The sequence below is a fragment of the Lissotriton vulgaris genome, chromosome 4_1 (genome assembly GCF_964263255.1).
Source record: "Lissotriton vulgaris chromosome 4_1, aLisVul1.2, whole genome shotgun sequence".
Taxonomy (NCBI): Eukaryota; Metazoa; Chordata; class Amphibia; order Caudata; family Salamandridae; genus Lissotriton; species Lissotriton vulgaris.
In genome coordinates, this window is record NC_141691.1 from 1,980,983,873 (window position 1) to 1,980,998,511 (window position 14,639).

Genomic DNA, 14,639 nt, shown 5'->3' on the forward strand with positions numbered 1-14,639 from the left:
TAGAGTGGAGTGGCATTGCATGGAATGGAGTGGCATGGAGTGGTGTTGACTGGAGTAGAGTGGAGTGGTGGAGAGTGACTTAGAGTGGACTGATATTGAGTGGAGTCATATAAAGCGCAGTAGAGTGACCTAGAGTGAAATGACATTGAAGGGAATATCTACAGAAAAATGTCGGAGTGCAGTGGTATAGCCACGCTCCAACATTTTTAAAACACATTGATGCACCTTATTTACAAACATACGGCGCACCCCTGTATTTCCCCTAGCACTGGCACTAATAAAGCTGCCTTGCACCAGTGCAGGCACCCTTCCGCCATGTTGCAAGGGTGCCTGCTCTGCAGGGGCAATTGTTTATGTGCTGGAAGGGACACCTTCTTGCACATAAACAATCTTGAAAGGCGATTTGCTCCTTCTATGTGCGCTGCAGAAAGCAGTGTAGATGGAAAGAGCAACAATTGAGGAGAAATTAATATTTTCTCCTTGTATCACCCGTCTAAGACCAGGTATTCCCTGGTCTTAGTTGTTGGCGCTGCCCAGCCTTGTAAATGTGATGAAGCATCAAAAAGCAATGGGTGTTGCGGCAGAACAACCACTGCAACACCCATGGCAAGCCCCTTTCATGCTAAGTGAAGCATGAAAAGGGGCCTTATTTAGAAGGCGATGTTAAGCCACATTAAGCGGCTTAACGCCTCTTTGTAAATAAAGAGAAAAGGATATCGCCCCCAGAAGGCCGCTAAAAGTGATAGTGCCTTGTAAATATGCCCTGAGTGTCAAACAGTGGTGTAGAGTGGTCTAAAGTGGACTGTCATGAAGTGCATTAGAGTGTAGTGTCGTAGAGTGGAGTTTCATAGAGTGCAGTGTAGTAGAGTGGAGTGTCGTAGAGCCGAGTGACCTAGAGTGAAGAGGCATAGAGTGGTGTACAGTGGAGTGTCATGTAGTGGAGTGTCGTGGAGTGGAATTTAGTAGAGTGGAGTGGCGTTGACTGAAGTGTTGTGGAGTCTAATAGAGTGGAGTGTTGTAGAATGGAGTGTCATATAGTGTTTTAGAATGGCATAGATCAGAGTGAAGTGACATAGAGTGCATTGGTATTAAGTGGAGTGTGTAGAGTGGAGCATGCATGATGTGGTAGGACACTACCATTACAGACAACACATTTTTCATTGAAATGACTGTTACATTTGCGCACACAGCTATACTGATAAAACTATACAGTGCACAAACGATAATGCGTGGAAATGGCATCACCTAGTGTATTGATTTGTTTGGATCAATTAAAATATTTGTTACCATCACAGTTTAGATTTTAAAAAAATGTGCCTCATTTCTGCTTTCCTAAGTCTGACATATTCTGAAATATCTGCACAATTAATTTACAGACAAGTAAATGTTGTTGTGTGCTAGAAAAAAACCTTTCCTTTCCCACCCACAGTATCCAGCAAGATTTTCACATAAATCCTCTTACTATTAAATCAGAGAAAAGAGGCAAACATCAAGCTTTCTCAGAAAACAGAGCCTAGAATTTGACCTCTGTCTTTGAATGCACAGAAAATTGGTCAAGATAAGAACATTTAAAAGCCTGTTTATAGAAAGCCAGCACTCGTGGAAGAATATAGGGGCATATTACCAACAACTAGCGATAATTATTGCTATGTTGGCTTAGCTGGAATATTTCTATCGCCGACCTTCACCTGTTTTTATCGCTGAGATATCTTGCTATTAGCAAGGTTTATCTCAGAAGCGATAAAAAACAGGCGAAATGCGTGAATATCGCTGTCAATACAGGGATATTCAGGCATTACCGTGACAATGCTCTTAGCCATGTTATCCACCTCTCATTGGATAACATGGCTAAAAACTGGTCAGGGCAGGCGTTGGCTTTTGGAGATATTCGCGCTTAGCGAGAATATTTCCAAAACTACCCCTGTGTTGATCATAGGCGATAGCGATTGCAGCGACTGTTTTCAGTCACTGACATTTTGGCACGCCCACTTTGCATGTCATTAGCGATAATTATCGCTGACATGCAAAGCGGGCCCCAAAATGCCCGCTATCGCCTACAAGCTGTCCCTAACTGGTGTTAGCGACAGCTTGGTAATAGGGCGATAAAATTATCGCTGCTTTAGCACGAAAAAGTCCCGCTAAAGCGGCGATAATGGCCCTTGGTAATATGCCCCATAAGGAGTAAGTAAGAGAGGTTGTAAATGGGCTATGTTCCACGGAATGAATAAAGGTATGCTGGACAGCGTAAAACACATAAAGCCAGCAAATAGAAAGTAAGCAAATGTGAGCTACAAACCACAAAGCCGATGCTAGAGGCTGCCAGACTGTTGTCAATCTGGTCTAGTCTGGAATTTGCACTGAACAGTTTGTTGTCAAAGGAGAAGATGTCGTGGTGGGTGGATTGGATATTCACAGATGTTTATATTGTGTTTCATGCCACTTCAGAAAGCATAGTCTTCAGTGCAGCCAGCTCTTTTATGACAACTTCTAGGGTGGTTTCTTGTTGGGCATCAGTAGCCTTCCCTTCTTTAATCTCCTTCCCCACCACAGCCGCTGTGAAGAGGAGTTGCCTGCATGATTTCAACATTGTGGGAGGCCTATAAGGGGGGGACGAGCACTGTGGACAGAAACAGCATGGCTGCAGCTTCAAGTCCAGGTGGTTGTGTCCTGCGAGTCACTATGTGTTGCCTTGGGACCATGTCTAACCCTCCAAGTTCAGGACCCACTATTCATGTGGGAATCTACAGGTTATTGATCCCTTGTTCCTGCCAGTCTGCCTTCCTAAAGTCGGTTGGGTGTTAGGAGTACTGCAGAGGGTGTTGCCACACATGGAGCGTATGATTCATCTCTCCTCAGATCTCCTGGGTGTCTTCAAGTATAGTTCCTCCACCACCTTTGTCTCACCTGAGATTGGGGCCCTGTGAAGAAATATATACATTGAGCCATCAGCACACTGAGGCAGCTTTGACTTAGACAGTTCATGTAACTCCTCACCTCTGTGGAGTAGTGGTTAGTCCAGAAGTTCCTTTTAGTTCTTCAGACCTGGAAGCATGTAGCAAGAGGTCCTGCAAAGCAGATGAAGAGTGGGCGCCTCCAGCACATGGGAATAATAGAAAGAGGTGCAATGAGTAAAGATCAAGAGTTGCAGCCTTTCAACTTGGGTGTGGAGGTGGGCTGGATGTTTCGCTCCACCCACAGAATTGTCGGAATTCGGTGACTCTATGTTACTCTTAAGATACAGAGTTCTGGCAAATTCTGTCAAACACCACAGGGCGGATATTTATCCTTGCGAAGAGAGCTGGCGAATGAAGTTTGGGGTCCTCTAGCACGATTTTCTCAAGAGTGCTGCTCTTGAGCAGATTTGCTGCAGTTCAAGTATATCAACTACTAGAGCAGCAGCAAAATCAACTTGAAGGGCTGTGCACTGTTGTGCATTGCACGATGCAGTTTGAACTGATTTTTCAGTGCTGATCACGCTACTGGCTCTAAATTGCAGTGCAAATAGCGTGGTATTTTCCACCCGTTGGCGAAACTCCATTGAATCTCCCTGAGCTTTTATGCAGCTCCACAGCATTCCATGCAGTTAAACTGCTCAGGTGTTCTTCCAGGCAGACTTCACTCTTGGCCCATCACCTTCGGAAGTCTGCCTCTGGAAGATGACACAGGTTGCATCTCAATGTGCACAGGCCACTTCACCCTCCGACCCGGGCTTTGGATGGATTGTCACCTGCTGTGCTTGTCCTGTAGCCCTTCAGGTGGGAGACATCATTCAGGTGCAGAACTCCACTATGTCATTCCGTGGTAGGTCCTGGTGGACTCTATGGAGTCTTGAGCTGTACCACCAGTAGTGGAGGCTGCTAGGTATGACCCTGCAGCTTTCACTTCATTGGATAGTGGCCCCGCTCAGTGCTAGGTTCAGCGATATCAAAAATAAGCGAAATAAAGCTTAAAAACTTTGGAATTAATGGTCTACGGTTTATCACAACTTTATTCGAAATAACCTCCCCAGACATCCCGTTTGCTTATTTCAAGGTCCAGCGATGTGGCATCTCTCTGTAGTGAAAAGTGTTCCAGACTGGCTCGCTCACCTTTATGACTCATTGATACCCCTCTGGTGGGCCAGGAGAGGACCTGGTGGAGTAACCGAGCAAGAGCTCCACTAGAGGACTGCCATCTTGCTCCAATGTCAAGCTCCACCCACACCCGCAAACTGTTGACATGTGCTAAGTCTTGCGTCATGTTTCCAGCACTATCCCATGTGCATAGTGACATCATTCTTTTCAATCTACCTGTTATTATGCCTTGCATTGAATATTTAAGCCTGGTGTGTATGGCAGGTATCCTGCTAGCATTACAATGTTGCCGCTTGGAAGGACCTCAACTATTTAAAAGTGGATACTCAAAATACTGAGGTCCTGGTACTGGGAAGGCATTTGAATATATGGTCTAATGGCTGGCGGTCAGATAACCTTGGCCCTTTCCTATCCCCCAAGCCCAAGGTTAAGAACCTGAGCTTCTGGTGTGATGAGCAGCTCTCATTCGATGTCCAGATCAATGTCCTTGCCAGAAAGCGCTTTGGGATTTTGAGATCAATAAAGTCATCCAGGCGCTTGCTATATCTATCCTGGCTAGAATCCTTCTTGAGGTACCGTTCCTTTCAGGTTACGGATGGTAATTTCACTTCCAAGTCAACACCTATACACTGCGGGTTCCCTCAGGGCTCATCCCTGAGCCCGACCCTTTTTAATGTATATATGTCCCCCCTCGAGAAGATTGTTGCCCCATTTGGGATTAAGCTTTTAACCTACACGGACGACACCCAGCTGGTGGTATCCCTGAATCAGCATGACCATTCTCCCTCTGACCTTTACACCTGTCTCAGTGATATAACAACATGGATGGATAAGTCACATCTTAGGCTCAACAGTGAAAAGACTGAGATCATGGTCCTGGGTAATCAGTCACACTTCCGCCCTAAGTCCTTGTGGCCTCCCTGTATGGGTATTCCCAAGCATGAGATCAAGAGCTTGGGGATTTGGTTGGACGAAGGTCTTAACTTTTTCACCCAAGCAAGGAAAACAGCTGGAACTTGCTATGGTCTTCTACGGACCTCTAGAAAAATCCTCCCTTTGCTCCCTGCAAAATCCCAAAAATTGCTGATTCAAGGCCTAGTGATGGCCTGATTGGACTACGGTAACGCCCTGTATCTAGGGGCCCCAAACAAGGTGCTAGCTAAACTTCAGACGGTGCAAAACACAGCTGCCCGTCTTCTCACAGGGACACATAGCCGTTGTTCGGCTAAACCAGCCCTAAAATCACTGAATTGGCTGCCTATTCAAGAGAGGGTGTACTTTAAAGCCCTCTGCACCACCCATAAAATTCTACACAGAAAAGCCCCACCCATCCTGAAATACCTTATTGCCCCTCACAAAACCACCAGAACCCTTCGATCCTCATTCTCAAACTTGGCAGCAGTGCCCAGAGTTAGGAAAGCCCGCTCTGGAGGCCGACTGTTTTCATACAACGCCTAAAATCTGTGGAATGCTCTCCCCCCAGACATCCGAGCCCAGCCTAACCTTCTTCCTTTCCGCAAAGCACTTAAGACTTGGTTGTTCCCTTAAACCCATTTTTCTTCTCAATCTTTTCTGATCTATCATTAGCGCTGGGACGCTCATGGGCAACCATGCGCTTTACAAGTATGTAAAATAAATAAATAAATAAATATTTAGATTGGATTACTGTAACATTCTGCACTTGGGTGTCTCTCAATCTCGACTGAAGAGGCTTCAACGTATGCAGAATGTGGCAGCTTGACACTCCTCGGACTCCTAAGGCGATCCTCTATCAACATCCCACTGAAGAAGCTGCACTGGCTACCAGAAAAACAGAGAATCACCTTCAAGGCCCTCTGTTTCTGCTACAAATCACTTGCCCGTCAAGGCCCTGCTTATCTGCAGGATATCGTTACTTCTTACGCTCCGAGAAGAGCTCTGAGATCCACTATGGCCAATTTGGCTCCGTCCCTATAATCAAGAAGGTGAGAGCGGGTGTCTGCACCTTCAGTTACTTGGGTTCTAGGATTTGGAACTCATTACAGCTGCACCTTTGGCTGGCATCCACCAAAGTGATATTCAGAAAGCAACTGTAAACTTTACTTTTTGATTCCAGTTAGGCATCCCTGTTGTGCTCTTTTTTCCATACTCAGCTTCCTAGTGGTGGGACACCCTTTGTGAGGTAACCATGTGCTTTATAATGTGAATTATTATTGTTTTTAGCTTGTCTTGTTTGAAAAGGAGGCTAATGTATGATGTATCAAAGGGTTTTATCGATTCTGTGTCTGTGGGTAAATGTGATAGTACATGTTGGCCAAGATTCTTATGACACTAACATTTTCCCAAAGAGTGAAACAATTAAAAACTGCCAAAAGATCAATTATAATAATAATATTTCCAGGTTCTCCACAGTGAAGAAAATAATTATATCAGACGGAAAACATGATTCTAAACTCTGCACCTTCAATACAAGCACACAAAACTGGAGGAAACAAAAGGAAGCATACGCAATATTTTAGTGACATCCTAAAACAACAGAAATCAAGCAGAATAATCTTAGACCAGTCTTTCTTGCTGCTTCCCTGTAAAAGTAAAGTTACATAATGTTGGCCACTTCTGAAAGAATAAAATGACTCATTCTCTCCCACTTTCCTGTCTTTGAATTCTAATTCTAGTTTGTGATTGTGCAGGGGTTTATCAGTGTTTATATGTTTCAGCTGATGAGGGTTGTTTAGCTTTTGGTGGGGTATATCAGTTAATATAGGTTTAAACCTAAAATAGGATAGTTTATGTTTTTCACACTAATTCGGTATTATTGCTCAACTTACCTAAACATTGTTTGAATTCATTAGTACTGCCCTTCAACATTTGTAACAGTAATAAAGTTCCTCTTTTAAGGTTGAAAGGACTAAAGCAAAAAATGGTGAAACATTTCCTGATTTTTGTAAATATTATTCATCTTTATCACTTTGTGAGGCATGGTTTTAGATATATGATTATTGGAATCTCATCCTTCCATTCTGTGTTAAACTTTGGAATTCTATTGTATTCTCCTTCAGGAGATCCCCTCTCCATTATCTTGTCCTAATACCAATTCTTTGTAGTAGTCTTCCAGCCTGAGAACCTAATTAGCTCATCTTTCTGGTTGCTTTAGCCAAAATGTATGGCCCACTGTGTTGATTGGGGTTTATTAATTAATTGAAAATGGAGAGATATTACATTTATTTTCCGTAGTAATAGGATTTTATAGCGCTCTTGAATGCTTATATTACTTTACCACATACAAAGACTTAATAAACAAAGCATTTGTCTTCCTAAAGCTTCCAAGTTTTACCATTGGTTAATTGCTGTTGTTAAATATGTCAATCAATTAGTATTACACAAACACTGTTTGTATATGCTACAGACTTTTTCTTATCCCTCCTATGTTATAAAAATCCAATCCATGCAAACGGGAAAAATGCAGGTCTTGTTTTTTACAGGAGCAGGTCTTGTACATAATGTTTTCAAATATCCCTTAGTCTTTTACTTGTGAGCTAAGGGGGTGGATTTTGACTTTGATGACTGGAGAGCATTCCATTGGGATGGTGAAGACCACTGCCCCCACCATCCTAAGTGACCTCCACCTGCCAAATCCAGCCTTGCAGACAACCCTTCACGTTGTCAGGAACCGCTGTCATGGCGGTTCCATTCCTGACAATGTTGTAAAAGTGTGACGGATGGCTCCATCAAACAGGATGGCCATCCGTCAAAACTTTGCAGTTTTTTATTTTGAAATAACAAACCAACTCCAAAAACTTCCAATTGAAAACCAAAGCGAATGACGATCTTTCGACATGGAAGGCGTGTAGGTTGATAAACCTCCTTGAATTACTTTTGAGTTACCAAACTTAATTGTTATGTACACATATACCTTCTTTATTTCAGACGAATACTAATACAACTTCCCTTGTACCTATTCCAAATATATTCATTTTTCTTTCTAATTTAAAATCAGTAAAATGTTGTTGATTACAAAAATATTCCTCGTGGTTGTAAATAATTTGTCTCTGGATTATATTCATTTATATATAACTTGAAAATCAGTTAAAATTGGCTGCCTCCTTTGCACTGAATGTCTTTCTTGTATCACTTGTACAACATTTCTAAACAATACATTGAATCATCATTAATATTTTAAATTAAGCTATTTACTTAGAATAAAACTAAGGTATTTCGCAACTGTACATCGCTAAATGCAAAGTCCTTTTATTACAATACCATGATACTTAAAGAACATTCAAGTCTTTGAGGATGCAATTTGATTTATGATGTTCATTGTTGCTCCATGAAATAATTAGGCTTGTGAATTAATTGTGGCCTCCTCCCAAACTCAGAATACACAAATCGTCTCTGACACATAATCTTTGGCTTAAAGCCATTTAACCTCATTCCTTTATGCTAATCTCTGACATTCCTGTAAATAAAACTCAAAAACAGCCATCGGTCACTACCTAGTATTATAGAAAAAGAAAAACAAATTCTGCTACTACCAGTGTTGGCACTGCTACCACTACTCTTCCCCATCCACCTCCCTTCTACACATCCAAAGCTTCCTCCTCCTGCTATGAGCTCCAAAAGAAACAAAAAAAGATTTCTAAATCCTTTCCTCTTCTATACCTCCACTATAATTTCAATCCAAATAACAGAATAGCATGTCTACCCTCAAATTTCTTTCATATTTCACTATACTAATACACCACTAATCCTTTATGGGTTCAAGAGTAGCGTACTACTTGCCAAAAAAGCACTTCAAAACCTCATCAGGGGTGGCAAGCGCTGTATAAATGCAAACCTTTTTCCTCTTCTATCCCTCCCCTATCCTTCTCAATCCAAATCACTGACTAACATATCCACCACTCAAATTTCTTTCATATTTCACTTTGCTAAATCACCACTAATCCTATTTGGGTTCCGGTGTACCGTGCTCATCTATGAAAAAGCTCTTTGACGCCTCGTCAGGGGTAGTTAGAGCTATATAAATGCAATTACAATGCAATACAATACTACAAATGTATACAACCATCTTCTTGTACTTTACGACTACTTCTATACTACTGTTGCTATCACTAATATAACTTCTACTATTAGTACTACTATATTAATACTATATAATTACTATTAGTACTACTAGGCTAGATAATGTCCTCTTATACCATTACTACAATACAGCTACCATGACTATCAGTTCTACTTCCCTCCAACAACTACTGCAACTTATACTTCTACCATTACTGCCACAAGAATCATAGCTAAGATTAACTATAAATGTCTAACGTATATTCCGTCTACATACTACAACACATATGATATCACTACTACTATTACCATATGACATCTACTACTGCTGCCAACACTGCTACTAATACAATTTTATAATTAAATAATAATGATATTTATATAGTCATTGTTATTTATTGCGTCTGCTTTACTAATTTCATACATCATAAAAAGCCTGGAAGTCTTACCTAACTGAGCATACAAGACTGCAGCCAGCAGCAAAATCAAGCATGACTTCATCTTAGGAGAGGGTATTTGAACTGAAGTCACAGAACTGTGAGCTCCTGGGAGTTTATAGGCCATTTTGCCTCATCCCTTATAAATAATTATTAGGACACGTGTCCATTAAAAAACATATTATGATGAAATAAGCTATTAATGTAGCAGGTTCAAACACCCTGTGGTTTCTTGAATTGCAAGCTGCACCCTTAGCCTGCGTAATGAGTATCTTGTCCTTTACCTCAAGCCAAGATTCCTCTGCTTGAGGGCCCAAGGTGGATGTGGAAGAACAGGTTTGTGTCCACACCACTCCACCTGTTTTCCCTTTTGATCACTATCTTTTTTTCTGGTATCCGTGCCCATGTACTCCCATAATCAGTTTGTTCTTATTTAAACAACTAATTTCCATCTGTCGAAAGAATCTGTAGTTCATGAATGAATTTCCCAGATTATTGAACTCCACTCTCTCTCTTCAATAGGTGCTCCACTGTGGGCTCTTCAGAGAATCTGAACTTTTATATAAATACCTGGATGCCTTACTTTGGATAGTTAATGTGCTTTATACATTATTTCATTAATTCTTTCATATGTATAAAAAAATCTTCAATGCACCACACAACATGTTTGTTCTATTCTCCTTATCTTAAGCTGCACTGTAATATTTGACACTGTCAGGGATCATATGAAATGAAATGAAGAATTTATAAAGGGCTACAGAGACCTGAGGGTATCTAGGCACTGTATAGACACACAGGCAGTGAGGTCGATTAGTAAAGTAAGTTAGGAAAGCCAGGTCTTTGAAGCACTTCCTGAACTGTAACAATTTAGGTTAATTTGTAAAAGAGGTAGGCAGGGAGTTTCAGAGTTTGGTGGTGGTATATGCAAAGCATTTGCCTCCTTTACTTTACTTTAAGCATCTTGGTGACAATCAGGTTGTCAATGCCTTAGGATCTCAGTGATCTGGTCGGGATGTAAGGCTTGAAGAGTTGCAACAATTGCCTGGGGCCTTTGCCATGTGTAGCCTTGAACGCAATACATAGAGCTTTGAATTGAATGCGTTTGGTGATAGGTAGCCAGTGGAGCTCTGCAAGAGCTTTAGAGGCCATGTCAAAGCTGGTAAGCCCAAGCAAAGCTCTGGCAGCGGCATTGTGCGTCACTTGAAGTTTATGTATACTGCGCTTACTTGTGCTAGTGAAAAGGGCGTTGTAGTAGTCCAGTCTAGAGCCAACTAAGGCCATGACCACTGTTTTCCTTAGTTCAAGTGGGTTGAGTGTGAATACCTGATTAATCTGGGATTCAAAGGAGAGCTTGGAGTTGAAGAGAACATCAAGGTTTTTTACCTTGCTGGCTGGTATTGGAGGAGAACCCATGTCACTTGGCCACCAGCTGTCTGACCAGACACTTGGCATGATGCAAACAGCATGACTTCTGTTTTGGACGTTTTAAGTTCCAAACAGTTCCCTATATGACCCATGCAGTCTTGAAACTGGGAAGCCGTGTCCGTAGCCGGGCTGTTGATAGACACAATAATCTGTTTGTCGTCAGCGTAGGTCACCAGCGAGAAACCGAAGCTTCTTATCACTTTGGCCAAGGGAGTGACGTACAGGTTAAAAAGAGTAGGGCTCAGTGACGTGCCCTGAGGGACTCTACAAGGAAGCGAGAAATCCTGGGAAATTAATACAACATGAGCCACTGATTGCATCCTGTTAGATGGAAAAGATCTGAGTAGTAGGAGTGTTTTATCCCTGATCCCTAGCGAGGCAAGGCGTTCAACCAACATGTCATGATTAACTTAGTTGAATGCCGCCAAGATATCTAAAAGGATAAGGGCAGCACTACCCCCTCTGTCAAGGCTTTGCCTGAGGTCCTCCGTGGCTGTATTCAATTCAATTCAATTCAGTTAATTTGTATAGCGCGCCACATACCCATAGGGTCTCAAGGCGCTTGGAGAAGGGTGGGGAGTTACTTGTCGAAAATCCATGTTTTAAGTTGCTTTCTGAATGCTAAGTGGTTCTGAGTGAGGCGCAGGTGGGTGGGAAGTGAGTTCCAGGTTTTAGCCGCCAGGTAGGAGAAGGATCTTCGTCCCATGGTGGTTTTGTTGATGCGAGGTACAGCAGCAAGGGCTTGGTTGGAGGAGCGTAGCTGGCGGGGGGGTGTAGAAGGAAAGTCGTGTGTTGAGGCATTCGGGTCCGAGTTCGTAAAGTGCTTTGTGTGCGTGGGTTAGGAGGCGGAATGTTATCCTCTTATTGACAGGGAGCCAGTGGAGGTTTTTCAAGTGACCAGAAATGTGGTCGTTACGCGGGATGTCTAGTATGAGTCAGGCTGATGCGTTCTGGATGCGTTGGAGTTTTTTCTGGAGTTTCGCGGTGGTGCCGGCGTATAGGGTGTTTCCGTAGTCCAGGCGGCTTGTAACCAGTGCGTGGGTGACCGTTTTTCTAGTTTCGGTGGGGATCCAGCGAAAAGTTTTTTTGAGCATGCGAAGAATGTTGAAACACGATGATAGAGACGGCGTTGACCTGTCTGGTCATTGAGAGTGAGGAGTCCAGGATGACGCCCAGGTTCCGTGCGTGGTCTGTCGGGATGGGTGCTTTTCCAAGGGACTCTGGCCATCAGGAGTCGTCCCAGGCAGAGGGGGAGGTTCCTAGGCTAAGGACTTTTGTTTTGTCGGAATTCAGTTTCAGACGGCTGTGCTTCATCCAATCGGCTACTTCTTTCATTCCTTCATGTAGGTTTGTTTTGGCGGTGTTAGGGTCTTTGGTGAGTGAGAGGATCAGTTGAGTATCATCAGCGTGGGAGATGTTGTTGAGGTTGTGTTGGCGTGTGATGGCCGCGAGGGGGCTCATGTATACGTTGAAGAGGGTGGGACTGAGTGAAGATCCTTGTGGCACGCCACAGATGACTTCAGTGGCCTCTGACTTGAATGGCGGAAGGCGGACTCTCTGAGTTCTTCCGGCAAGGAACGAGGTGATCTCTTCCAGTGCTTTTCCTTGGATTCCGATGTTTCTGAGGCGTTGTAACAGGGAGCTATGGCAGTGCCAATTCGGTAAAATGGTGGGCCTGGAAACCATACTGCGAGTGGTCCAGCGTGTCTCATTCCGTAAGAAAGGAGGAAAATTCCTCATTTAGGAATCTTTCGATGACCTTAGCAGGGAATGGTAGCCTAGAGATGGATCTATAATTGGAAGTATCCTCTGGATCAAGATTCGATTTCTTCAAGAGAGCCAGAATGGAAGCTTTTTTTCCAATCGGTGGGAAAATACCCCATGGTAATAATTTGGTTAAAAATAGGGCAGAGGACAGATACAATGGTTTCAGGGACCATATGCAGGATTTTGGGTGGGCAGGAGTCAAGGGGGGATCTGGACTTGATTAAAGAGACTAATTTGATGATCTGGTCGAGCGAGATAGATGGAAAGATGGGAACTGTGGTAGGCAGTCTGCTTTGGTGTGAGGAGTGTGGCAGGCACTTTGGTTATTTTGGGGCACAAAGGCATTTTAGACTTGTTTAACTTTTAGTTGAGAGGCATTAGCTAACTTAATACAGAATTGCTGGCGACTTTCTTGGACTTGAGTTTCCGGAATCTTAGAGAGTTTTTTAACCATGGTAAAAAGTCTTTTAGCGCAGCCATTAGCGGCTTATATTTTTTATTTTATGAAGTCTGATTTGGCCTTCAGAACAAGATTTTTATAGGCTTGAATGGCATCTCTGTTGCCTGATTTAGTTTGAACATCCTGTGCTAGCCTCCATTTTCTTTCAAATCTTCTACAGATTAGTTTTTGTGCCTGCAAAGACTTATTGAACCATGGTTCAGAGGGATATTGCTTGACTGAGTGCCGCAAAGTCTGGGGGGCCAGCTGTTGTCCGGCGAGGTCGATCCAGGAATGAAAGCTCATCACTGCCTCATCTAAGTCCATAGGGATGGGCTGACTGGAATGTTTAAGCATCTTACTTAGTTCTTCTCTCTCAACCTTGTGCCATGGATGAAAGCTAATTTTTTTTTTGATACCTTAGTAGGCCTTTTATATGGCAGAGTGATATCAAGCATTAATGCCTTATGGTCCGACCAAATGACTGGCAGAATTCAGTTACATGACAGATTGGGGTGATCGGAGAAGACCCGGTCCAGGCAATTCCGAGCTGAGTGTCTAGCCTCATTGACCAGCTGAGTGAGTCCTGTACTGGCCATGTGCTTTAAAAGAGCTACAGTGTCTGTATCAGCGGTATTTTCAAGGTGAAAGTTGAAGTCATCTAGAGTTTGTGAAGTTAGATTGTTTTGCCTTAAGCTCCAGGAGTTGGCCTATAGAGTTTAAAAAGTTGGCCTTAGCTATTGGTGGGCGGTAAAATAGTATGCAGTTGTAGGTATTCCGGCTGTCTAGTTTGATTTTGAAAGTCGCTGTTTCGCTCTCTGTGATGTCTGGAATTGGTCTAAACTGTATATTAAAGTCCTTTCTGGCTATGAGCCCAATTCCACCACCCCTTTTCCCGGCTCTGTTTATCCTGTTCATTAGAAAACCATCAGGGAGACCACCTAGGAGGTCAGGTTCCGAAGAGGAATCTGCCCATGTTTATGTAACAAAAGCTATGTCAAACGCCTACTCCTCAAAAAGATCCCCCAAAATGCTGTAGCATTTCATGATCATAGTGTTTGTCAATGCTCCTTTTAACGTATACCCCAGGCCCCCACTCAGTCTGCAATTCAGATACTGGTCTCTTTAGGCGGCTACCATATTCGGCATTGGTGGTTGGAGTCATGTAGCGAAAAAACTCAATGTATGGCCCATAAATGTCTTAAACAGTATATTTAAAACTAATTAATTGTGATGTTATGTTATGTTATGCTATATTATGTTATGGTATGTTATGTTAAGTTAAGAGTTTATAAGGGGGCAAATACCGAAAAGGTTTCCTGGTGCTTAGAGAGAAAACAGCTACTACATCAACCCAAACCTTCAACAGCACAAACAAATAAGAGGCATAACCCAGCTCAATCGTAAAATTATCATTTGGAAGATGGATTATCTATAGTACGTTTTTAAAGCCTTTTGAAA

General features: G+C 42.7%; 1 protein-coding gene across 2 annotated transcripts in view; it reads right to left on the reverse strand.

The window, feature by feature from the left end:
• LOC147724775 (ly6/PLAUR domain-containing protein 2-like) overlaps positions 1-14,639 on the reverse strand; it is a 153,274-nt gene that overhangs the window by 53,260 nt on the left and 85,375 nt on the right. Inside the window, exon 1 of one of the 2 annotated variants that reach the window (XM_086966296.1) lies at positions 9,560-9,666. The exons of the other annotated variant lie outside the window; for it this stretch is intronic. Coding sequence (XP_086822422.1) covers positions 9,560-9,611 — 52 coding nt within the window. The 5' untranslated portion in view covers positions 9,612-9,666. Of the gene's footprint in view, positions 1-9,559; positions 9,667-14,639 lie in introns of those variants that run through there. 2 annotated transcript variants of the gene reach the window in all.